Below are 27,410 nucleotides of genomic sequence, written 5' to 3' on the forward strand. Positions count from 1 at the left end.
AAAAATATAATTATTTTAGAGTAGTTATATAAAAGTATTTTAATTTTATTTAAATTACCATGTAAAATACACTTATATTAAAATACTTTTTTTGAATTTAATCTAAATTATTCACACTTAATCAAAACCACGTCTAAAATTCTAGCATTTATTATCATAAATGCTAAAACAATATTAAAATTATATTAATCCGAAAAATATTGATATAATAATATTTCATATATAATAATTTTAAATAAAAAATATTATATTTTAATACATTATAGCAGTTGTATACATAGTTGATATAATAAGACTAAAATGATATTTGTGAGTTAAAAAATATATATAATAGATCAATAACTAATTAAATCCTTCAATTAATGACTTTACATTTGCTCATTGTATTTAAAATCATCTTATTTTAATTGATCTTTTTTTTGGCATAATCTTAATTATAAGCAATAGTTTATTATACACCAGCTGCCCCCAATAAATATAATTAAATAATATTTAATAATTGTATGAATAATTAGACAAATTTATCCTTACAACTATATTTTTGGCATTCATTATATATAAATATATTTATTGCTTGTTATATTTGTGCAATTATAAATAATCAATCAATTAATTTGATGATACATATAGAATTTTGTCTTACAGTTGTATTTACAAAAATATGTTATATATATATATAAAATTTATACCCGTAGTACTTAAAATTTTTTATCTTAAAATTATAACCATAAGGAAAATCTGAATCCTGGAGAAAAAAATTATTAGCTTAAACTTATTATAACCCAATGCCTAAATTTTAAAATCGTAAATACTAAATACATATAATATACCCGGTTAACCTATAATTTATTTTGGTTTATAATTTTTAATATAAATAGACATGCACACGAGAAGAAAGGAGCAAAATCATTTCATCATGGCGTCATTAATGTGCCTGATTTACTTGATGTTGCTCTTCTCTCTTTTGCTTTGTTCAATTGAAGGAAGAAACAATATTCCCCTGACTGAGGAAGAAGATCTGGAGTTAGAGAAAGAACTCCAAAGCCTAAACAAACCCCCGGTCAAAACACTCAAGGTATATCAGTTCTATTCATTTTGATGATATTATTTGCTATATTGATGGTATATAATTTTGCATTTTTTTTATGTTTACTTCGCTGCTGCAGTCCTTCACTGGGGATCTTTTTGACTGCATCGAAATGTACAAACAACCTGCATTCGATAATCCTGTTCTGAAAAATCATAAGCTACAGGTATTTAATTCTATACATGATTTTTTACACTAGCCAACAAAATAGATTTACGTAATTAATTTATATATATGTTTGCAGATACGACCAAGTTTTCAAACGAAGAGCAAGGTGACTATGGATGGAAATTTTAAACTACCTTTAGATCCAGGCTTCAACGATACTTGTCCTCTAGGAACTGTTATCATTCGTCGAACTCGAAAAGAAGAATTAATCATGGCGAAAGAACTACCCAAATACTTCAGGAACTATGGCTCTAGATATCATGCTCTTGATTCTTCAGACAAGAGTTATGTAAGTAGAATGATAATCCTGTTACTTCAGGAACTACCCAAAAGTTGAGTTCCAGCAGTTAATTCCTTAATTAAATTAATTGAATGATAATCCTGTTGAATTTGTGAGTGCAGTATGCAGTAATGCACAGCCGGATAGCTAAATTCCATGGCTTTGAATCTAGTATCACTACGTGGGCACTCCCAAATGTGGGGCCAGATCAAGCCTCTGTGAATCAAGTGTGGATGATGGGTGACGTCGATGGTCCTGAAGAAAAACTGAATGCTATTCAAACCGGATGGCACGTAAGTTATGTTGATATACATTCATATGCATGCATGCATATATATTTTTCATGTAATTTCTCATTTTTTATTGTTTCAGGTTATTCCTAAGCTATATGACGATAAGTTTACTCGTTTTTTCACTTATTTTACAGTAAGTATATAATCTAAAAACAACTAAACTACGTCTTTTTTTAAGTGTTTAAGTATATACCTCACACTTTATAATGTATATATTTAGATCGACAATCACAAGACGGGCTGCATGAACTTACTTTGCAAAGGATTCATACAAGTTTCAGCAATCTTTGGACCTGGACATGCCTTCACCGGTAGCGACCTTTCTACGTACGGAGGCAAACAAGCATACTTCAGCTTTGAAATACGAAAGGTAGTGTTATTTGTTTAATTATATATATAAGGCATTTATATACTGAATCACTGAATGATTGTATATATTTTTAAACGTATATATGTTGAATTAATATATAATGGATACAGGATCCTGAACTTGGTCACTGGTGGTTGTCAACGGCAGATGAGAATCTTGGATATTGGCCAAAGGAGGTTTTACCTAATTTTGACGTGTCGAGAGAGATAGACTTTGGAGGTGCAGTGTATTCGCCCGACAATGAGGGGTCTCCTCCCATGGGGAGTGGTTATTATGCCAAAGAAGGGATTGGTAAATCCAGCTATTTTATGTCAGTGAAGTTCAGAGGGGATGACCATCGTGCTTTCACTCCGGGCAAGGACTGGGCGCGTGTGGTACTGAATGCACCTGACCAATATTATCAAATTATTGGACCTAATCCCGACAGTGGTCCTTGGAATGTAGCTTATGGTGGACTGGGTGGGTTGTTTAATTCTTCAGCAGTATAAGAAAGGAAAGGTGTTGTGATGACTTGATCTATCATTTATACTATAATTGTAATCCACTTATTTTTATTTTTAGCCAAAGGCATCGTATTAAAAAAGTACAAAAAAGACACTCAAAAATATAATTATTTTAGAGTAGCTATATAAAAGTACTTTAATTTTATTAAAATTAGCACGTAAAATACACTTATATTAAAATACTTTTTATGAATTTAATCTAAATTATACAAACTTAATCAAAATCACTCTTTCATTAAATTAATTGCATAATTTAACACAATGACAGAAATTATTAAGTTCTGTGTTTTTATTTATTTTTTAAAATTTAATTCAAACTATTTTTCTTGTTTAGTAATGCATATGTGTATACATTTTGTCCCACATTGCTAAGCTAAGAAGGTTGGAAGAGCTTATATATGAAGCCCTTCCATCCTTGCTTAGCAATGTTAAGGGACCTACACGCATACGCGGGCCGAGCCCAAATCAGGTGGTTTCGGGGGGTTCAAGCCGGAAATCCATAAATCGGGCACAACACACGCAGGGGGGTGCAAATCCCTAGCTCGTGGGCCTCACGCTTGCAGGCGGCCTGATTTATTTTTGCTAGTCTTTGATTTGATTTTGTCCCGCGTATGAGGGAATCAACGCGTTTCGCTGCAAAGCAGTGCTTTGCTTCGGAGTGAATAAATGTTGCGCTCTCAGGCAGTCTGTTTCACTCTACTTGCGTGCGCTGCCTTCTCTTCTTTTCCGAGAGTTTTGCGTACGAGTTTTCCTTGTCCAGAGGCTTGGTGTTCCGCGATCTGAGGTTGGGTCCGGTGCGACGTTCGTCTTGGAGTGCACCTACGGACGACGGAGTGGTTGTCGGATCTTGGGAGAATTTTGCTGGAGAGCCTCTGCACCGTGGGTGGCAATATATTCTCTAAAGATAGTCGGCAACGCCGATGCTTCAACCAAATAGGGATGGCAATTTCACCCGAACCCGATGGAGGATCCGACATCCGACCCGAATGGAGGAGGATATGGAGGGACTATCAATACCCGATACCCGACCCGAATACCCGATTAAATAATATATATATATATATATATACATATATTAAATAAAATTTTTATTTTCTAACATCAAGTTACTATTTTTGTTGATATTAGGAGGAGACTATATAGATGTTTAATCTCTTTTTTTAATTATATATATATATTTTTAATAGGTTGTTAATTTTAATATATTTTTGTTGAATGATAATAGTTGGATAGAAAGAATAAAAATTATAACTATAGAAGATATCCGATCATTTAATGGGTATGAGTATACCCATCGGAGATCCTATACCCGATGGGTATGGGGACGGAGGATATAGAATCCGACCCGAACCCGACCCATCGCCATCCCTACAACCAAAGGATAACTATTTCTAGATCTCACTCTTTTATTTACCTGTTTATTGCATACTTGCTATTTTGGTGTAAATATATTACTGTCTTAGTGCAAACAATCTACAACAATTTTAGAGAATATATTATAAGCATCAATAGACATGATGAATGATAGGGTAACGGGGTCTGATGAGGCTAGCGCTAGACCCGAGAGATTTTTCGGGCAAAATTTCAAACGTTGGCAACAACGGATGAAATTTTGACTTACTACACTAGGGTTATTCTCCGTTATAGAAACAGATCCTCCTTCACCTGATGAAGAGGAACCTGCCTATAGTGTTGCCTTACAGAGGTTTAAGCAAAGAGATTATCTCTGCCATGGGAGGATCCTGTCTGCCCTCTCAGACGCACTATTTGATGTGCACTGCTCAACATCTTCGGCTAAAGAGCTGTGGAAATCTTTGGATAAAAAATACAACTCCGAAGATTCTGGTTTAGAAAAGTATACTGTGGCAAAATTCCTAAACTTCAAAATGGTTGAAGGCAAATCTGTGGTTGAGCAGACACATGAATTCCAAGTTCAAATTCATGGTCTTGCTGAAGGAGATATGTCATTACCCGAAAAGTTTCAGGTCTTGTCTATCATCAAAAAATTGCCTCCGAGTTGGGAAGATTTTGGCATCACTCTTAAACATAGGAGAGGTAAAATCTCTCTAGAAGATTTGATGATTGCCTTAAATATCGAAGAAGAACATTGAAAGCAACATAAAGATGATGATAAAAGAATGCCTATGGATTTTATTCCAAAGGCAAACATAGTAGTCTCATCTGATAAGAAAAAATTCAAAAATCAGAAAATGAAGAATAAGATGAAACCCAAACCAAAGGTTCAAAATAAAAATGGAACCAAGCCGTGCTGAGCATGTGGATAAGTTGGGCATTATGTCAAATTTTGCCCTAAGCAAAAGGACAAGAAGAAAAACCAGAGCAATATGTCCAACACCAAGGCACAAGAAAATGTTGTGACTTCTAGTGACGGCACCAGCAATAGGTTTGTTACCTTCAAACTCGAACTAAACTTGATCTATCAACCCAATGAATGGTTAGTTGATACATGTGCTAATGTGCACTGTTGTTCTGATCGCTCTGCCTTCCTTACTTATCAGGTAATTGAAGGCACTTCCGTGACCATGGGGAACCATTCTGCAGCCAGGGTGTTTGGGATAGGACAAGTTGACCTGAGGTTCACCTCTGGAAAAGTCCTATCACTGCATGAGGTGCATCATGTTCCAGCGGTTCGTCGGAATTTAATTAGTGGGTCAAAGTTAGTCCACGCTAGTTATGAGTTGAACTCTAAATGTAATAAAGTTGTAATATTACATTTAGGAACATTTATTGGAAAAGGTTACCTTAATGAAGATTTATTTAAACTCAATGTAGAAAATGCTACCTTAAATAAATCTACTGATATTGGTTGTTCATATAACATTGAGTCTTATGATATATGGTATGACATATTAGGACATGTCAATTTTAATACCGTAAAAAGGATGATGAATCTAGACATGATTCCTAAGCATGCTATAAATGATAAGAAAAAATGTGAAGTCTGTGTGCAATATAAACAACCCCGTAAACCCTTCAAATCAGTTGATAGAAATTCTGATATTATATTTTAGAATTGATTCATACCGACTGTTGTGAGTTTAACGGTGTAATAACGAGAGACCATAAAAGGTATTTCATTACCTTCATTGATGATCACTCTCGTTATTGTTATGTTTATTTGCTAAAAACTAAGGATAAAGCTTTAGATAAATTTATTATTTTTAAATCTGAAGCTGAGAATCAAACAAATAAATCTATTAAGAGGTTAAGGTCTGATAGGGGTGGAGAGTTTACCTCGAACTTGTTTCAAAAATTTTGTCAAGATGCAGGTATAATTCACGAGGTAACTGCTCCATATAGTCCTCAATCCAACAGTATAGCAGAACGAAAAAATCGAACCCTTGAAGATATGATTAATTCCATGTTAGGTAGTTCTGGGTTACCCAACTTCATGTGGGGGGAGACTCTATACACTGCATGCCATGTGTTGAATAGAGTCCCCATAAAGTCAAGGGATAAAAGCCCATATGAGCTTTGGAAAGGTCGGAGGACAAGTTTGAAATACCTTAAAGTGTGGGGGTGCCTTGCAAAGGTACTAGTACTTGAACACAGAAGGAAAAAACTTGGTCTAAAGACCGTAGATGCTATCTTCTTGGGTTATGCTCAAAATAGTATTGCATATAGGTTTCTGATTATTAAATCAGAAATTTCTGGAATAGATGCAAATACTATTGTAGAACTTCGCGATGCTACATTTTTTGAAGATATATTTCCTATGAAGACGAGAACACCTCAGTCTATATCTAGTATTCCTACTAGAGATAAGTCTGCTTCCGTAGAGGTCCCATTATCCGTAGTAGGTACACCTTCCTGAAGTCACTCTAGACTAGATGAATCTAGTGAGTATACAGAACCGAGAAGGAGCAAGAGGCAACGTGCGTCTATGGATTTAGGCCAGGACTTTATCACCTATAATATAGAAGGTGACCCTGTGACATATAGAGATGTTATGGCTTCTCTTGAAGCTAAGCACTGGAAAGAGCCCATTAAAAGTGAAATGGACTCTATTATCTCTAATGTCACTTGGGAGTTGGTAGATTTACCTCCTAGGTGTACCACTATAGGATGTAAATGGGTGTTTAAGAGAAAACTAAAACCTGATGGGTCAGTAGATAAATTCAAAGCCCGCATAGTTGCTAAGGGATTCAAATAGAAAGAAGGAATTGACTATTTTGATACTTATTCTCTTGTTACCAGAATTACTACAATCCGAGTGTTAATAGCATTGACATCCATATATCATCTTGAGGCCCATAAAATGGATCTCAAAACGACATTCCTTAATGGAGATTTTGAAGAAGAGATATATATGGATCAGCCTGAGGGACATGTAGCTTCTGAAAATGAGAATAAAGTCTATAGGTTAGTCAAATCTCTTTATTGTTTAAAGCAAGCCCTAAAGCAGTGGCACGAAAAATTTGATAGAGTTATGCTATCATTTGGCTTTGAAATGAATGACTCTGATAAATGTGTGTATGCTAAAATAAAAGGTGATAATTGTATTATCTTATGTTTATATGTAGATGATATTCTACTTTTTTGTTCTAACCTTTCTATTATTAATGAGACTAAGGCACTCTTAAGTAGTAAGTTTGATATGAAGGATATGGGTTGTGCTGATATGATTTTAGGGCTGAAGTTGACTCGTTCAACTGATGGAATAGCAATTTCTCAATCACTCTATGTTGAGAGAGTATTAGAGAAATATGACTATAGTCAAGTTAAATCTGTCGTCACACCCTATGATCCTTCAAAAACTCTCCACAAGAATAAGAGTGGTGTGGCAGTGTCTCAATTAAGATACTCACAAATAATAGGTAGTCTAATGTATTTAGCAAATTATTCTAGACCTGATATTTCTTTTGCTATAACGAAATTGAGCAGGTTTACCAACTGTCCGGACAGAACGTATTGGGATACATTAGACAGAGTACTCAAATACCTAAGAGGCACTATATCCTTGGGCTTGTGGTATGGGAGATTTCCTGCAGTCCTAGAGGGATATAGTGATGCTAGTTGGATAGCTGACACTGCTGAGTGTAAAGGCGTTACTGGTTATGTCTTTAGACTTGGAGGCGGTGTAGTTGCTTGGAGGTCTGTTAAACAGACGATTATAACCCGTTCTACATCTGATGCAGAATTGCGTACTTTTTATACCACAGTAACTGAAGTTGATTGGCTTAAGGGTCTTCTTTCTGAAATTCCCTTGATGATAAAGTCAATACCTTCTATTTCAGTACACTGTGATAATCAAACAACAATAGTTCAGATTAGAAGCTCCAAGTATAACCAGAAACAGAAGAGACATGTACGAATAAGATTAAAGTCTATTCGTGAGTTAGTGTCCCTTGGAGTGGTGTCATTGGACTTTGTAAGTTCAAAGGACAATATTGCTGATCCACTCACTAAAGGACTTGATTCTGAGAAAATCAAGAGATCCAGTAAGGGAATGGGGTTGAGGCCTATCCTGGTTTTATCTATAGCGGCAACCCAACCTATCTGATTGGAGATCCCAAAAAGTAGGTTCAATGTGGTATAAACAAGTTATAAGGGTGAACCGTAAGCATCAAATTGATTGAGATGTAATCTCATAGTCTCTTCCCTGGATAGATGTTTGACTGCTAGTAAGGATGAGCTTAGGAGCTCTTAATGAGTTCAAGGTCTTAATGACAGGATGCTCGCAGTACATCCTTGGAGAACTCACCTATGTAAGTGTAACTGTGGGGCCGCGGTGTGGGGGTCTAGGTAACTCTCCTTAGCACTTATGAAACAAGATTCGGTGGCATGGCCGTAATGCACCAACCCATAAGGATTCAACCGTCACCCGTGATGAGTTGTTACCAATTGATTTTCACATATAAAAGGTTTAAGTTCAAGACTGAGTTCTCTTCAAACCTATGTGAATAAGATTGGTGTACTTAGGTGAAAATTCAAACCGGAAGGTATTTTCACTAAAAGCTCATTGCAACCAAGCCTTAGGACATATCTTTGTTTTCGACCAAAATAATTTGAATTAGTGGGAGATTGTTAAGTTATGTATTTTTATTTATTTTTTAAAATTTAATTCAAACTATTTTTCTTGTTTTGGTAATGCATATGTGTATGCATTTAGTCCCACATTGCTAAGCTAAGAAGGTTGGAAGAGCTTATATATGGAGCTCTTCCATCCTTGCTTAGCAATGCTAAGGGGACCTACACGCATGCGCGGGTCGAGCCCAAATCAGGTGGTTTTGGGGGGTTCGAGCCGAAAATCCATAAACCGGGCGCGACGCACGCGATCATCGTGCGCAGGGGGGGTGCAAATCCCCAGCTCGTGGGCCTCACGCTTACAGGCGGTCTGGTTTGTTTTTGCTAGTCTTTGGTTTGGTTTTATCCCGCGTATGAGGGAACTAACGCGAGGTTTGGTTCTGTCCCGCGTGAAACAACGCGAGGCAAAGCAGTGCTTTGGTACCCTGCAAAGCAGTGCTTCGCTTCGGAGTGAATAAATGTTGCGCTCTCAAACAGTCTGTTTCACTCTACTTCGCTCTCTGAGTTTTGCGTGCGTTGCCTTCTCTTCTTTTCCGAGAGTTTTGCGTACGAGTTTTCCTTGTCCTGAGGCTTGGTGTTCCGCAATCAGAGGTTGGGTCCAGTGCGACGTTCGTCTTGGAGTGCACCTACGGACGACGGAGTGGTTGTCGGATCTTGGGAGAATTTTGCCGGAGAGCCTCTGCACCATGGGCGGCAATATATTCTCTAAAGACAGTCGGCAACGCCGACGCTTCAACGAGAGGATAACTATTTCTAGATCTCACTCTTTTATTTACCTGTTTATTGCATTCTTGCTATTTTGGTGCAAATATATTACTATCTTAGTGCAAACAATCTACAACAGAAATAAGGTGTAACAGTTATTATCATAAATGGTATAACAATATTTAAATTATTTTAAATTAACTAATAATAAATATTTTGATATAATAATATTAAATTAAAATATTAAATTAATCTATTTTAATATAATTTAACAGTTATATACATAGTTGATATAATAAAACTAAAATGATATTTGTGTACATGGTAAAAAAATATAATAGGAGAATAACCAGGGGCGGATTTACAGGTGGACTGGGGGGCCCGGCCCCCCAGTCCATGTGTAAACTCTATTAATAATAATATTAATTATTAACAATATTATTAGTGAATAATAAATATAAACTCATTTGTGAATTGGGATAAAAACAAATACGCTTGCACCGCTGCAGCCCTACTCGTTGTTCGACACTTGCTCCGGTGCCTCTGAACGATCAATCAGACGTTGGATGTGGAGGTCTCATGTGACAAAAATATTCTCGAGCCCGATTCGAAAGAAAGGTATAATTTCATTCTACTCGCTCCTTAATCCTTAGGGTTTTGATTTTTGAAACCCGTAAAACTGAGAACTGAGAAGGGAACAAGAGAATTTTTATTTTTTTTTTTGGGTATTTTCCATCTTCGTTTCTACTTTCTACCCCATAAGCTAACCCCACTATGAAGCTTAGGCTGCATATCACAGATTTATCATTTATGATATACCTAATACCTTTATTTATGAATGAGGCGAGAAGAACACAGGAGGCAAAGTCAGAGGACCAAACAAAAATAATTCCATACATTTTGTGTGAAAAAAATATAATAATTAATTTTACATGGCCCTCCTTGTCCTTCTTGGCTTCTTGCTGCTGATTGTTGAAAGTGAAGGCTGCTTTAGATTTTTTTTTTTTACCTATAATATATGCACACACAAGCAAACATACTATATTATAAAAGGTATCCATCAATGGTCCTACCATTTAGTTGCTGTGGGCCCGTGACTTTGAAGTAACATATAGATTTATCTCTGTTATGACTTATGATTTATAACTTTTTACTAAGAATAGAATTGTTTAAAGCCCATAATTTTACTAGATTCTTTTATTTTGTTTGCTTTTCTCCTTTTTGCTAGTTTCTTTTGTTTGTTGTTCTCCTATGAAATGATTAATTTTAAGCATTTTAATTAAATCTTGTGATTTTAGAAATTAAAGTGCCTAAATGATGAAATAGTTGAAGTTGGAATTGTTGATTTAATATTTGATTAAAAGAAAAAAAAACTTGGTGTTTTTTTTATTGTATGATGTTGTTATTATTCACTGACTTAATGTTTGGTTTAATATTGTTGTTATTAATTATTATTCACTTATTTGAAATAATTTGAGTTTTTCATTATTAAAGGCTTCATATATTTTAAATGGGAAAATTCGTTACAATTGATAAGTTTTTTCAAAGGAAGAGAGCAAATGAACCAGATCCGGCTACTCCTATAACCCCATCGACAAGATCAAATAACAATGATCTTCCATATGAATTTTCTCCTAAAAGATTCAAAAGTACAGAAATTGAAGAGGTTGATCTCGATTCTTTAGAGCGTGATCCAGGATTGCGTCAACAAATTTGGGAATATCATCCTAACCAACGAGAGGAAATTCGTCGAGCTTATTTGAATCTGAAGGCATACCAACCTATTCTTCAAGAATATCCACTAAATAAAAATATTAAGCACCCACGAAGATTTCAGTCTACTTGGTATGAACAATTTCCTTGGTTGGAGTATTCATAAGCTAAAGATAAAGCATATTGCTTTCTATGTTTTATCTTCAACAAGCCAGGATGCTAAAATCAAATTGCATTTACTGTTAATGGATTTAATAGTTGGAAGAAAGTTCGAAATGGAAAAGCTTGTGCTTTCCTCAGCCATATAGGGAAAGATAATGTATCTTCACCCATCGTAATGCTGAAAAGGTATGTGAGGATTTGATGAACCAACCACAACACATATCAAGGAGATTCGACAATTTTAATGATGAACAAATCGTAACTAATCGTCTTCGATTAAAGGCTCACATACATGTGGTGTTGTTAATTGCACTTCAAGGAATTCCATTTAGAGGTCATGATAAGAAATCTAGTTCATCTAATCGTGGCAATTTTATTGAATCTTTGGATGTGCTAAGCATGTACAATGACGAACTTTCAAAGGCAATTGCGAAAGCTCCAAAAAATGCCAAATATACAAGTCACGATATTCAGAAACAAATACTTCATGTGCTTTCAGTGAGAGTGAAAAATGTAATTCGTGAAGAAATTGGAGCTGCCAAGTATTGCATAATTGTTGATGAAGCCCGAGATGAGTCAAAAAGAGAGCAAGTGTCTATAGTATCAAGGTTCATGGATACTAATGGATTCATTCAAGAACGTTTTTTTGGGCTTATTCATGTATCTGATATTGCAGCTTTGACTTTAAAGGATGCTATATATTCTTCTTTGACTCACTACAATTTAGATGTTCAAAATATTAGAGGTCAAGGCTATGATGGTGCTAGTAATATGAGGGGGCGAGTTTAATGGATTGCAAGTTTTAATCATAAAAGATTGTAGAAGTGCTTATTATGTTCATTGCTTTGCTCATCGGTTACAATTGGCTTTAGTTGCAACATCAAAAAAATGTGGCACCTATTCATCAATTTTTTGATAGATTAACTTTTATAGTTAATATTGTTGGTTCTTCGTGTAAGCGTAATGATGAATTGAAGAATGCTCATGCAGATGACAATGCACATTTGATTGCTATTAATGAACTTGAGACAGGGCGTGGACTTAATCAGATAGGTACTTTACAATGAGCTGCTGATACACATTGGAGTTCTCATTTGAGATCGTTGAAAGGCTTAATTAAGATGTTTAGTGCATCGTGTATGGTATTGCTTAAGGTTATGGATGATGGACTTCCTTCTCAACGAGCAGATGCAACATTTGTTTATGATGAAATGATTTCTTTTGATTTTGTATTCATCTTGCATCTTATGAAAGAAATTATGGGAATCACAGATATCCTTTGTCAAACTTTACAAAGTAAGTCTCAGGATATTATAATTGCAATGGAGCTTGTATTATCTACTAAGAATTTACTTCAACAAATGTGGGATAACAAGTGGAATGATTTGCTTGCAAAAGTGAATTTTTTTTGTGAACTTCGAAATATTGATATTCCTGATTTCAATGATCCATATATTAATAGACGAGGTCGAGCCCCTGCTCGTCAAGACAATTTCACCATTGAGCATCATTATCAGGTAGAACTCTTTTATGCTTCAATAGATTCACAATTGCAAGAAATTAATGGGCGCTTTAGTGATGATGCTATGGAATTGCTTATTCTTAGTAATGCCTTAAATCCTCAAAATGCAGTGGAGTCTTTCAGAGTTGAGGATATATGTAAATTAGTTGAAAAGTTTTATGCCTAAGACTTTACAAGAGATGAAAAAGAGCAATTAGAGATGCAATTGAAGCATTACGAGTATAATATAGTCAAAGGGTCCAACTACAACAATCTTGCAACTATTTTAGAATTATGTCAATGGTTGGTGAAGACTAACAAGTCTGTTACATACAATCTCATTTTTACAGTGATTGTACTTGTGCTTACTCTTCCAGTTTCCACTGCTACTATAGAACGATCATTTTTTGTGATGAATATCGTGAAAACAAGGCTTCGGAGTAAAATGGAGGGTGGTTTTCTCTCAGACGTGTTAATGATATATATTGAGCGAGAAATTGTTAGAAAGGTGAGCATAGAAGCTATCATTGAAGACTTTGAAAATTTAAAAGAACGCCGATTTCCTTTTAGTTAGATAATTGTATTTGATACTTAATTGAATGTATATTAACTTCATGTTTGTTCTTTTACTATGCAACTATTTTACAATTAGTTATACTATTCTGTATTTCTGTTTGAAAATAAAAATCTATTGCTCTCTAAATTTAGCAAGCTTGTAGCTTCTAAGTCTCGCTGCTATTGACTTCAAGGTTATTTATAGCAAGCTTTCCAGACGTGAGGTTGAAGTAGGGATGTCTGAATGATTCAACATTACATTTGTTGATTATTTGTGTTTATCTTTGTAGTTGAAAAAGAATTATCTGATTTATTATTGTCCATATAATTCTCATGTTAACATGGTGTTTGTGAGTTGAAAATCTCTTGAAGAAATCTTTGCCTTCCCGACCATCATTATTCCAATCAATACGATACATGTCATCTTTAAAAAATTTTATTAGAGGTTTGGCAAAATACATTTCAGAATATTGCTACTGATTTGCTGTTATATAGCTTATGATGCTCTTATTACTTCATAGGTCTTTCATTTGACACTAATGATGAGTTTAAAAGAAGCATTTATGAATTATGGTGAAGTTGTTGATGGTAAGTCGTTATTGTCTTTTTTATTTCTTTTTAATCTTTGCAGTACATGATTATTATATTCACTGGTATTTACCTATGCTGCTAGAGTGCATCATTGGCAGGGAAAGTGGAAGGTCTAGAGGGTTTTGGTTTTGTGATTTTTATATCTAGCGAAGAAGCTTCAGCTATAATCAGTGGCATGGATGGGAAGGTAAATATGTTTTGCTCTTCTTTGTGTTTATTTTATATAATGTTAATAGAATATGTAGATGTTGTTGCATTATTCATTTTAAAAAGGATGAAAGTGTCACACTTTATGGGATGCATAGCATAAATTAGTAATATGATGCATGAAATTTTATGTAGTGATTATAGTATGCTATGTTATTTAGTCTCTTGTTTTTTTTAATCATAAGGTTGTGCTTAGGTCCTTGATAAGTATCTTTAGATAGTTTCTGGATTTAAAGGAGTAGAGGATTTCCATTATACAGCCCCCAAACTTAAAATCCTTGATCCGCGCCCCTGACAATAACTACAATTGGGATCTGACTTTTCTATTAGATTTCATTTCCATTTGCCCATTGTATATAAAATCATCTTATTTTAATTGATCCTAAAGTTTTTTTTTTTTGGCAAAATCTTAATTATAAGCAATAGTTTATTATACACATGCTGCCCCGAATAAATATAATTAAATAATATTTAAATATTCACTAAAAAATAGTAAATTTGTGACGAATCTTACTATGACTTTTTTTAAAAAAAAAATCGTTACAAAATAATTTTGTAACTAAATTTGCAATGAAAATATTTTTGTCTCCAAATTTTGTGACGAAAATATGAAAATTCATCATAAATTCTATAATAACTTTTTTTCCCGTCTCAGAATTCGTTACAAATTTTTGGTGAAAACTAATTCGTTATGATCTCAAGTCTGTAACGAAAATATATTTTCATCCCAAATTGACGATGAATTATTTTTAGTGGTAAACAAGCATGGCAAATTTGCAATAAATCGATAAAATTATGACAAAAATATTTTCATCATAAAATTCATCAAAAAAAAAATTTAAACCTTTTTATGGAAGCTCTCTACTTGTGCAATTATCATCTATACATATCAATACAAACTCATCCAACACATCATGTTTTCTTTTTGGGGGCGTATAAAAGTACTTTAATTTTATTTAAATTACCACGTAAAATACACTTATATTGAAATACTTTTTTTTTGAATTAAATCTAAATTATTCAAACTTAATCAAAACCACGTCTACATTAAATTGCTTTAACACAATGTCCTGAGTTCTAGCATTTATTATCATAAATGCTATAACAATATTGAAATTATATTGATCAAATTTAAATTTTTTAAACTAAATTAATAATAAATATATGGATATAATAATATTTCATATATAATAATTTAAAATAAAAAATATTATATTTTAATACATTATAGCAGTTGTATACATAGTTTATATAATAAAACTAAAATGATATTTGTGAGTTAGAAAATATATATAATAGGGCAATAACTAATTAATCCTTCAATTAATGACTTTACATTCGCTCATTGTATTTAAAATCATCTTATTTTAATTGATCCTATTGTTTGGCATAATCTTAATTATAAGAAACCAGCTGCACTGAATAAATATAATTAAATAATATCTAAATATTGTATGAATAATTAGATAATTTTATCCTTACAAATCCATTATATATAAATATATTTATTTCTTGTTATATTTGTGTAATTATAAGTAATCAATCAATTAATTTGATGATACACATAGAGAATTTTGTCTTACAGTTGTATTTACAACAATATGTCATATATATATATATATATATATATATATATATACACGGGCCTATATTTAGTACATATTAACCTGTAATTTATTTTGGTTTAGAATTTTTAATATAAATAGATATGCAAACACACGAGAAGAAAGGAGCAAAATCATTTCATCATGGCGTCATTAATGTGCCTGATTTACTTAATATTGCTCTTCTGTCTTTTGCTTTGTTCAATTGAAGGAAGAAACAATATTCCCTTGACTGAGGAAGAAGAGCTGGAGATAGAGAAAGAACTCCAAAGCCTCAACAAACCCCCGGTCAAAACCCTAAAGGTATATCAGTTCTCTTCATTTTGATAATATTATTTGCCATATTCACGATATATAATTGTGTTTTTTTTTTATGTTTACTTCGCTGCTGCAGTCCTTCACTGGGGATCTTTTTGACTGCATCGATATGTACAAACAACCTGCATTCGATAATCCTGCATTGAAAGATCATAAGCTACAGGTAGTTAATTTTATACATGATTTTTTACACTAGACAACAAAATAGATTTACTTAATTAATTTAGATATATATGTGTTTGCAGATACGACCAAGTTTTCTAACGAAGAGCAATGTGACTATGGATGAAAATTTTAAACCACCTTTAGATCCAGGCTTCAACGATACTTGTCCTCTAGGAACTGTTATCATTCGTCGAACTCGAAAAGAAGAACTAATCATGGCTAAAGAACTACCCAAATACTTCAGGAACTATGGCTCTAGATATGGTGTTCTTGATTCTTCAGGCAACAATTATGTAAGTAGCAAAAACTCACAAATAATATTGTCACAAAAGTAGAGTCCCAGCAGTTCGTTAATTCCTTAATTAAATTAATTGAATGATAATTCTGTTGAATTTGTGAGTGCAGTATGCGATAATGCAGAGCCAGAAAGCTAAATTCCATGGCTTTGAATCTAGTATCACTACGTGGGCACTCCCAAATGTGGGGCCAGATCAATCCACTGCAAGTCAAGTATGGATGATAGGAGACGTCGATGGTCCTGACGAAAACCTGAATGTTATTCAAACGGGATGGCACGTAAGTTACCTTGATATACATTCATATATGCATGCATGCATATATATTTTTCATGTAATTTCTCTTTTTTATTATTATTACAGGTTTCCCCCCAGCTATATAACGATACGCTTACTCGTTTTTTCACTTATTTTACAGTAAGTATATACTTTAAAAACAACTCAACTACGTCTTTTTTAAGTGTTTAAGTATTTACCGCACCCTTGATAATGTATATATATATTTAGATCGACAATCACAAGACGGGCTGCATAAACTTACTTTGCAAAGGGTTCATACAAGTTTCAGCAATCCATGGACCTGGATATGCCTTCACCGGTAGCGGCCTTTCTACGTACGGAGGCAATCAATCATACTTCAGCTTTGAAATACGAAAGGTAGTGTTATTTGTTTAATTATATATATAAGGTATTTATATACTGAATCACTGAATGATTGTATATATTTTTAAACGTACATATGTTGAATTAATATATAATGGATACAGGATCCTGAACTTGGTCACTGGTGGTTGTCAACGGCAGATGAGAATCTTGGATATTGGCCAAAGGAGGTTTTACCTAGTTTAGATGTAGCTAAAGCGATAGACTTTGGAGGTGTAGTGTATTCGCCCAACAATGAGGGGTCTCCTCCCATGGGGAGCGGTTATTTAGCCGAAGAAGGGATTGGTAAATCCAGCTATTTTAAGTCAGTGACGTTCAGAGGGGATGACCAGCGTGCTTTCACTCCGGGCAAGGACTGGGCGCGTGTGGTACTGAATGCACCTGAAAAATATTATCAAATTATTGCACCTATTCCAGACGGTGGTCCTTGGAATGTTGCTTATGGTGGACCGGGTGGGTTGTTTAATTCTTCAGCGGTATAAGAAAGGAAAGGTTTTGTGATGACTTGATCTATCATTTATACTATAATTGTAATCCACTTATTTTTATTTTAGCCAAAGGCATCGTATTAAAAAAATACCAAAAAGACACTAAAAAATCTAATTATTTTAAAATAGCTATATAAAAGTACTTTAATTTTATTTAAATTAGCACGTAAAATACACTTATATTAAAATACTTTTTATGAATTTAATCTAATTATTCAAACTTAATCAAAATCACTCTTCATTAAATTAATTGCAGAATTTAACACAAAGTCAGAAATAAGGTGTAGAAGTTATTATCGTATATGGTATAACAATATTTAAATTATTTTGATCAAAATTAAATATTTTAAATTAAACTAATAATAAATATTTTGATATAATAATATTAAATAAAAATATTAAATTAATCTATTTTAATATATTGTAACATACATAGTTGATATAATAAAACTAAAATGATATTTGTGTACATGGTAAAAATTATAATAGGACAATAATTAATTAAATCTTACAATTAGTGACTTTTCTATTAGATTTCATTTCCATTTGCCAATTGTATTTAAAATTATCTTATTTTAATTGATCCTTTTTTTTTTGCTTTTTGTGGCAAAATCTTAATTATAAGCAATATATAGTTTATTATACACACGCTGCCCCGAATAAATATAATTAAATAATATTTAAATATTTATTAAAAAAATAGTAAAATTTTGACGAATTTTACAATGAATTTTAAAAAAATCGTTAGAAAATTATTTTGCAACAAAATTTTCTTGCGACAAAAATATAGAAATTCGTCATAAATTCTATGACGATTTTTTTTCATCTCAGAATTTGTCACAAATCTGGGGTGAAAATTAATTCGTTATGATTTTAAGTTTATAACGAAAATGTTTTTTTCATCCTAAATTGATGATGAATTATTTTTGTCGTAAAAAAGCCTTGCCAATTTGCGAAGAAACTGTGCGATTGCACAAGGAAAAAAAACCTTTTCGTTATAAGTTTACAATGAAAACATTTTTCGTCCCAAATCTACGATGAATCTCAAATCTACGACAAATCAAGATTTGTGACAAATTTAAGACAAAAATCTATTTTCATCATAAATCTATGATATAAAAGGTATTGTTTTTTCTCCTGAAATCATGCAGCAAATATACAATGCTTTTAGCAACGAAAAATAATTCATTGTTAATTTGTGATGAAAATAATTTGTCCCAGATTTGAGATGAATCTTAATTCGTCATAGATTTAAGATGAATCAAGCTTTATCACAAAATTACAATAAATCAATAAAGTTGAGACAAACATATTTTCATAGCAAAATTCATCAAAAAATTCAAAACTTTTTTTTATAAAAGCTCTATGCTTGTGCAATTATCATCTATATATATCATATCAAACTCATCCAACACATCACACAATTAACATTCAATACATCCTATACAATTAACATACAACACATCCTACAATTAACATTCAACACATCTTATACAATTCACATCCTATAATTAACATCCAACATATCCTTCAATTAACATCCAACACATTCTACAATTAACATTCCAAGAAGTCATCCAAAATGAAGTTTAACTTGAACTATCATATATATCCATAACTACAAGTCATACATATCATATCCATATATAATTACAAGTCATGTAACACATCAAAGTTCAATAACAAGTCATTATATCCAAACAACAAGTCATCAACACATGTCATCAAAACAACAAGTCTCCTTTGCTGCCTCAGGAGAGACTTCCTTCTCCGTTTTTTCATTCTTTTTCTTTTCCTACATTGAATTAGAAACAAACATTTAGTAACATTTATAACCAAAAAAATACATCTAATATATCAATGATATCTGTGTTTAACAGGAAGACAGTAATCTGCAAAAAAATATATCTAATATATCAATGCAGAAAATCGCATGCAAAAATAGTAATCTGCAAACTAAATTGATAAGATTTTAACAGGAAGATAAAACAACACTAGACAAAAAGAAAGGAAGAAAGGAAGCTCTTTTGTTGTTAATTCCAACAATGAAAAAATGAAATGAAAGGAAACGAAGAGAACAACACTCGTTAGATGTTACCCCCCAACAAGAACCAGCTAGCCAACCAGATGAAATCGTTGGAGAAACATCAAAACATTACAAGGACAGAGGTAAGTGGATGAGAACAGAAAAGCAAAAAATAACTACAGCTTTCAACATTACTTTCTGCCAAAAATGACCAACCAGATGAGCCAAGATGTTGAAGAGAAGAAAATGGTGGAGAGGTTTACCTCGAGTTTATGAATTGGGATGGAAGTCTCTCCCCTATGCAAAACTCTAGCAGGAAGGTCTGCAAGGTAAAAAATTGCTTATGATTGGTTACAAAATCGAAAATCGGACCAGCACAAAATGGTAGGCCACACTCGCATCAGGCGCCGGCCGGGGCCAGCAGGCTCCTGCCACGGCCGGTAGGTGCCAACCGTGTTTGGCCCCCAGTTGGGGCCAGCCGCGGCCAGCAGGGAACGACCGAGGCTAGCCGGGACCACCCACCGTTGAGGAGGAGAAAAGAAAGAGGAGAGGGAGTTTACATTCTTCGGCATCACCGCCGTCTGCAACGCTGCCGTCGTCCTCGTTAGGGACGCAAGATCGAAGAAAAGAGAATAGAGGTGATGGAAAGAATTAATATTAAGGGTGCGTTATTTTTCATTTTCAATTTCTAAAAAACACGTATTTTCTATAAAAAAAAATAATTTTTAAATATTCTCTATGTTTTTCAAAAAAATATTATTTATTTTTTAAAAAAAAAATAGATGTGAAAATATAAATCAAACATCATTTATCAAAAAACACATATTTATCAAAAAATGAAAATAAAAAATTGTAAATCAAACACACCCATTTTTTTTATTGAATAATATAAATTCATCTTCAAAATAAAATTTTAATATATTATTCCATCCCAAAATTAGGACGAATAATATTTTCCTCCTAAATTTGGGACAAAATACACATTCGTTACATAATATATTTGGTTAAAACATTTAAATATTTGTATTAAAAAATTAAAATAAATAAACATTTAAATATTTTATTAGGTTCATGTTGATGGTAAAACTTATTTATTTGTATTATGATTTAAATGAAATGTTTTTATATTGTTTCAAATTTATCTAATTATTTTACTTAATATATTATTTATCTAAATATTTTATTGGGTTCAAAATGATGTAAGAAAGCATTTATATAATCAGGAGGACAAGATGAACACATAAAAATTAGTTTTATGTGATTCCAAGATCTCTAGATTCGTCACAATAGTTTAATTTTTTAAATAAAAATAAATGTGTCCTAAATGTAGCATATGGACCTATAGATCTCGGAATGATATGAAATCAATTATTGGTATTAATCTCGTGATGATGTAAATGATATCAAACATGAATTTTGTAGGATTGAGACATGCTAAAAAGGGGGGGCTTTTACATTCATTTAAAAACAATCAAGTAAAACACAACGAAATATAAGTTAAGTAAAAACAATCGCTAACACAATTTATTTTTACTTGATTCGAAGTCTGTGACGGCTCCTACTCTCAGGTCCACACTCGTTGAGTGTTTACTTTAGGTAATTCAATCAAGTAAAACGCAGCGGAATATAACTCAAGTAAAAACAATCGCTAACACAATTTATTTTTACTTGATTCGAAGTCTGTGACGGCTCCTACTCTCAGGTCCACACTCGTTGAGTGTTTACTTTAGGTAATTCACTATAAATCCGGAGAATTACAAGTGCAATAATGAATTACAACAATTAAAATTATACCGACAGCTTATAATTCTTGAAAGTAGAGTTTTTGATCGTCGGAGCAAAGTTACGACTTCATCAGATTATCTTTAGAGTAGCGCGCAGGAGAAGGATCTCAAATTCAAGTTGTATTGAAGCATTTGCTCATGGTCTCCTTTTATGAGTTGTTGAAGGTGCCTTAAACCCCATTGAAGGTACTTCCAGCAGTGCAGCTTATCCTTGTAACGTCGGAGACAATAACTTCCACCTTTTGCGAAGTTTATCCCTTCGAAGGTTCCTTCAAGCTCATGGAAAGCGTCTTCCATTCGGTATCCAAGGCGCCTTCATGCGCTTTGAAGGCGCCTTCGTGCCTCTCCAAGCGGGCCTTCAGCCAAGCCTCCCGAGGTGCCTCAAACAGCCCCGGAGACGCCTTGAACAATGCAAATCCGAGCCTTTTATATGCTTTTTGCTCCCTGCAAGATATGTTAGTCCAAAATATCAAACATACCCTGCAAAATAAAATTAGCACAATAAAATATGAATAATAAATTATTTGATAGTTTCCGGACTGTTCGGTTCTAACTTTCAAAATTTTCAAAAATCCTAGGTTGAACTGACGCTTATTATTCCCTCTAGGGGAACAAGTCCTCACCAACTCCTCTCAGGAGAAATTATACCTTTTGCTAGATCGGTTCTCCAGATCGTTTGGACTTTTGCTTAGCATTTGAGACATCAAAACTTCATGCTGAACGTTCGATCCCGACCCATCCAGTCTTCCACATGGTGTACACAACCCCCAAGATTTTCACCTAGAGTCCTCAACTCTAGAATTTCGTCCAACGTTCTCGACCCGCCAAGACTTTGCCCAGTTCCTCAGATTAGGACTTCGTTGCCTAACCGCAACTAGAACTTTCCACCTACCTATTATCTACTAGGACTTTTACCTAAGATAACTTAGGACTTTCCTGCAAGCTCAGTTACACTCGTTAAATAACAAGACAACTTAACTTTGAACCCTTTGTCATTATCAAAACACAGGTTTGATTGTCTAATGCTCCCTGCACCAACACTTTTCATCTAATATATTGAGATCAATAATTTTTAGAACAAGAATTAAAAATTTCATACTCATTTGTGTTAAAAAATTATGGATCTTAATATATTGGGTGAAATTTATGTTTAAGGTCATTTACATCATCCGAAGATCGATACGAATACATAAGAATTTGTTTCATGTCATTCCGAGCTCTCTATGTCCATCTACTACATTTTGTATGCATTTATTTTTCTTTTTTTTTAAAATAGCCAATCTGCAATGAATCTTTGGATTTGTCGCTAATTTGTGATAAATCCCTAGATTCCTTGCCAATTGGTGACAAATCTAGAGTTTCATCGCAATTTTTATTTTTTAAAATAAAAATAAATATATACAAAATGCGGCAGATGACCTAGAAAGTTTGAAATGACAAGAAACAAGTTCATATGTATTTGTATTGATCTCCTGATGATGTAAATGGTCTCAAACATGAATTCCACTTAATATATTGAGATCTATATTTTTTTTAACACAGATTAATATAAAAAATTTAATTCTTATTTAAAAAATCACTGACCTTAATATATTGGGTATTCATGTTTGAGGTCATTTACATCATCAAGAGATCGATATAAACACATAGAAACTTATTTCATGTCATTCTGAGTTCTTTACATTCATCTACTGTATTTATTTTTATTTTTTTAAAATTGCCAATCTACCATGAATTTCTAGATTCATTGCCAATTGGCGACAACAAATCTAGAGATTCATCACAAATTTTTAATTTTTTAAAAATAAAAATAAACATTTACAAATCTAGAGATTCATCGCAAATCTACATTCTCAAAATCATTTTATATGATTAGCATTATATCAGAGTCTGTTTCAAATAATACCTCCATTCTTTTCTTCCACCAAGAAAAATCTCCTTTGAATTTTAGTAGTTGAATGTGTGAGTTGACCATTTAATGATGTTGCTCTTCTTGGCGATTAGTCCGTTGAAGGGCTTCCTCACTCTAATATCATTTGTTGAGGATCGGTGGCCGGCTAGAAGGGGGGGTTGAATAGCTTTGTCACCCCAAGTCAACTTTCTCTAAGTCATTATCATAAATGGTATAACAATATTTAAATTATTTTAAATTCAACTAATAATAAATATTTTGATATAATAATATTAAATTAATCTATTTTAATATAATTTAACAGTTATATACATAGTTGATATAATAAAACTAAAATGATATTTGTGTACATGGTAAAAAATATAAAAAGAGAATAACTAATTAAGAGGGTGTTTGGCTGAGCCTATAAGCTCTTTTGGAGCTTATAAGCTCTTCAAATTTGTTTGGTAAAATTGTTTTTAAACAGCTTATAAGCTGTCAAAATAAGTTGTTTTGGAGCTTATAAGCTGTTTTTAAAAAAGTATGGAAGACCCTACATTTTTAAAAAAGATCTTATTTTAATAATTATTTTCTCTAAAATATCCTTATATAATTTCATAAATCCTCATCTTATCCTTCATAACTTTTTATAAGCCTAATATCTCGGTCGACTTCTCTTCCAGCGCTGTGTCATCTTCTCCGCAAACGCCTCTTTCTAATTCTCTCTCCCCCGGTACAAAAATTCGCTCAAAATCCTCTATTAATAAAAAGCTCAAAACCCTCTATTAATAATATTATATCCTTTTTGATAATTTTATTAATAAAAAAATCTTATCATACCAAACACATCAATACATTTAAGTTGATTGTAATAAGTTTACTCAAACACTTTAACAGCTTATTTTTAAAATAAGACCTAACAACTTATAAGATTCTAAAATAACTTATAAACTGTACGAACTTATAAACTATTTTGAATAAGTTTAATCAAACACCCTCTAAATCCTACAATTGGGATCTGACTTTTCTATTAGATTTCATTTCCATTTTCTCATTGTATTTAAAATCATTTTATTTTAATTGATCCTAAAGTTTTTTTTTTTTTTTTGGTAAAATCTTAATTATAAGCAATAGTTTATTATACACATGCTGCCCCAAATAAATATAATTAAATAATATTTAAGTATTCACTAAAAAAAATAATAAATTTGTGACGAAATGTTACAAAATAATTTTGCAATAAAATTTACGATGAAAATATTTTCGTCTCCAAATTTTATGACGAAAATATGAAAATTCATCATAAATTCTATGATGAATTTTTTCCGTCTCAAAATTCATTACAAATATGTGTGAAAACTAATTCATTATGATCTCAAGTCTGTAACGAAAATATATTTTCATCCCAAATTGATGATGAATTATTTTTCTAGTAAAAAAGCATGGCAAATTATCAATAAATCGATAAAATTAAGACAAAATATTTTAATCATAAAATTCATCAAAAAAAAAAAAATTCAAAACTTTTTTATAGAAGCTCTCTACTAGTGCAATTATCATATATACATATCAATCAATACAAACTCATCCAACACATCATATCAAAAAGACACTCAAAAATATAATTATTTTAGAGTAGATATATAAAAGTACTTTAATTTTATTTAAATTACCACGTAAAGTACACTTATATTGAACTATTTTTTTTAATTTAATCTAAATTATTCAAACTTAATCAAAACCACGTCTACATTAAATTGCTTTAACACAATTACCTGAGTTCTAACATTTATTATCATAAATGCTATAACAATATTGAAATTATATTGATCAAATTTAAATATTTTAAACTAAATTAATAATAAATATATGGATATAATAATATTTCATACATAATAAATTAAAATAAAAAATATTATATTTTAATACATTATAGCAGTTGTATACATAGTTTATATAATAAAACTAAAATGATATTTGTGAGTTAAAAAATATATATAATAGGGCAATAACTAATTAAGACTTCAATTAATGACTTTACATTCGCTCATTGTATTTAAAATCATCTTATTTTAATTGATCCTATTGTTTGGCATAATCTTAATTATAAGAAATAGTTTATTATACACCAGCTGCCCTCACTAAATATAACATGAATAAAATTAATAAATCATTACATGAGATAATGAGCATGTTGAAAATTGCTGAACTCAATTTTAAGAAGGCAAAGCCTAGTATCATTTTGATGGTACCAAAGGGCAAAGGCAAGTGGAAGCCTAAAGGTAAGGGTAAGACCCAAGTCAAAGGTAAGGGCAAGACTCATGCATTGAAACCCAAAGATGAGATTGCTAAGGAAGGAACCTGCTTCCATTGCAGTGAGGCCGGACACTGAAAGAGGAACTGTAAGGTGTACCTAGAGGAACTAAAAAGGAAGAGAAGTGAGACTTCTGCCTCAAGTATATATGTTATAGAAGTCAATCTATTTATTTCTTCTTCATGGGTATTAGATACCGGATGTGCATCTCACATTTATACTAATGTGCAAGGGATGAGAAATAATAGAGCATTGACAAAGGGCGAAGTGGACCTACGAGTAGACAATGGTGCAAGAATTGATGTTGTCGCTGTAGGAACATATTATTTATCTTTGCCCACTGGATTTGTTTTAAAACTAGAAGAGTGTAGTTATGTGTCTGCCTTAACTAAGAACATTATATTTATTTCTTGTTTAAACAAGAAGGGTTTTTCATTTATAATAAAGGACAAATGTTGTTCCGTTTATTTGAATGATATGTTCTACTGTAGTGCACCTCTAATAAATGGACTCTATGTTCTAGATTTTGAAAACCCAATCTATACCATAAATACCAAACCATTCAAGCCTAACGATTTGAACCAAACATATTTCTGGCATTGTCGTTTGGGTCACATAAATGAGTCGCATATCCCAACTCCATAAGGATGGATTTTTGGACTCATTTGATTTTGAATCATATGAGGTATGTGAATCTTGTTTTCAAGGCAAGATGACAAAAACTCCATTTAGTGGACATAGCGAAAGAGCTAATGACTTGCTAGGACTTATACATACTGATGTATGTGGCTTTTTCAGAATAGCAACCAAATGAGGCTATCATTACTTCATTACCTTTACTGATGATTTCAGTAGGTATGACTATGTGTATCTGATAAGACACAAGTCAGAATCTTTTGAAAAGTTCAAAGAATTCAAGAATGAAGTACAAAACCAACTTGGAAAGAGTATTAAGATGCTTCGATCAGATCTAGGTGGGGAATACCTTAGCCAAGAGTTTCATGATCATCTCCTTGAGTGTGGGATCATATCTCAACTCACTCCACTTGGAACACCACAATGGAATGGTGTATCAGAAAGGAGAAATCATACTTTATTAGATATGGTACGATCGATGATGAGTCATACAGATCTTCCTACTTCATTCTGGGGGCATGCTCTAGAGACAACCGCTTTCACACTTAACCGCATTCCATCTAAGGCTGTCATAAAGACACCATATACGATATGGACTGGGAAGAGTCCCAAGTTGTCTTTCACGAAGATTTGGGGTTGTGAGGTTTATGTTCGACGATAAGTCTCAAATAAAATAAGACCCAAATAAGACAAGTGTTATTTTGTAGGATATCCAAGGAAACAAAGGGATACTACTTTTATAATCCCACACAAGGCAAGATGTTTGTTGCCAAAATTGGTGTCTTTCTAGAAAGGGAATTTGATTCTAGAAAAACTAGTGGGAGTAAAGTCGATCTTGAAGAAATTCAAGATGCACAAACTAGCACTGACACCTTGATGGATCACAAGATGTTGTGGATCATGATGTTGTTACACCACAAGAAGTTGTGGAGCAACAACCTGTTCAAGTAGCACAAGCTCTACGCAGATCTGATAGGATCCGTCGTCAACCTAAGAGATATTTTTTTCTCCTGTCTGACAATGATGATATAGTGCTAGTTGG

At 32.7% G+C, this 27,410-nt stretch overlaps 3 protein-coding genes across 3 annotated transcripts; all 3 read left to right on the top strand.

The window, feature by feature from the left end:
* The first annotated feature begins 916 nt into the window (after window positions 1-916).
* Window positions 917-2,686, top strand: LOC121991539. The gene is made up of 7 exons (XM_042545530.1): window positions 917-1,075; window positions 1,167-1,253; window positions 1,332-1,544; window positions 1,658-1,828; window positions 1,908-1,961; window positions 2,049-2,198; window positions 2,309-2,686. Exons 1-7 carry the CDS (start codon window positions 917-919, stop codon window positions 2,684-2,686), a joined length of 1,212 nt encoding a protein of 403 aa, XP_042401464.1.
* An 8,844-nt stretch (window positions 2,687-11,530) lies between these two features.
* Window positions 11,531-13,017, top strand: LOC121991540 (zinc finger MYM-type protein 1-like). Its single transcript, XM_042545531.1, has 3 exons — window positions 11,531-12,095; window positions 12,263-12,382; window positions 12,440-13,017. The coding sequence occupies exons 1-3, from the start codon at window positions 11,531-11,533 to the stop codon at window positions 13,015-13,017; spliced, it is 1,263 nt and encodes a 420-aa protein (XP_042401465.1).
* Window positions 13,018-15,931: 2,914 nt separating this feature from the next.
* Window positions 15,932-17,711, top strand: LOC121991541. Its single transcript, XM_042545533.1, has 7 exons — window positions 15,932-16,090; window positions 16,182-16,268; window positions 16,351-16,563; window positions 16,676-16,846; window positions 16,930-16,983; window positions 17,074-17,223; window positions 17,334-17,711. Exons 1-7 carry the CDS (start codon window positions 15,932-15,934, stop codon window positions 17,709-17,711), a joined length of 1,212 nt encoding a protein of 403 aa, XP_042401467.1.
* The last annotated feature ends 9,699 nt before the right edge of the window (window positions 17,712-27,410 follow it).

The sequence above is a fragment of the Zingiber officinale genome, chromosome 6B, assembly GCF_018446385.1.
Source record: "Zingiber officinale cultivar Zhangliang chromosome 6B, Zo_v1.1, whole genome shotgun sequence".
Taxonomy (NCBI): Eukaryota; Viridiplantae; Streptophyta; class Magnoliopsida; order Zingiberales; family Zingiberaceae; genus Zingiber; species Zingiber officinale.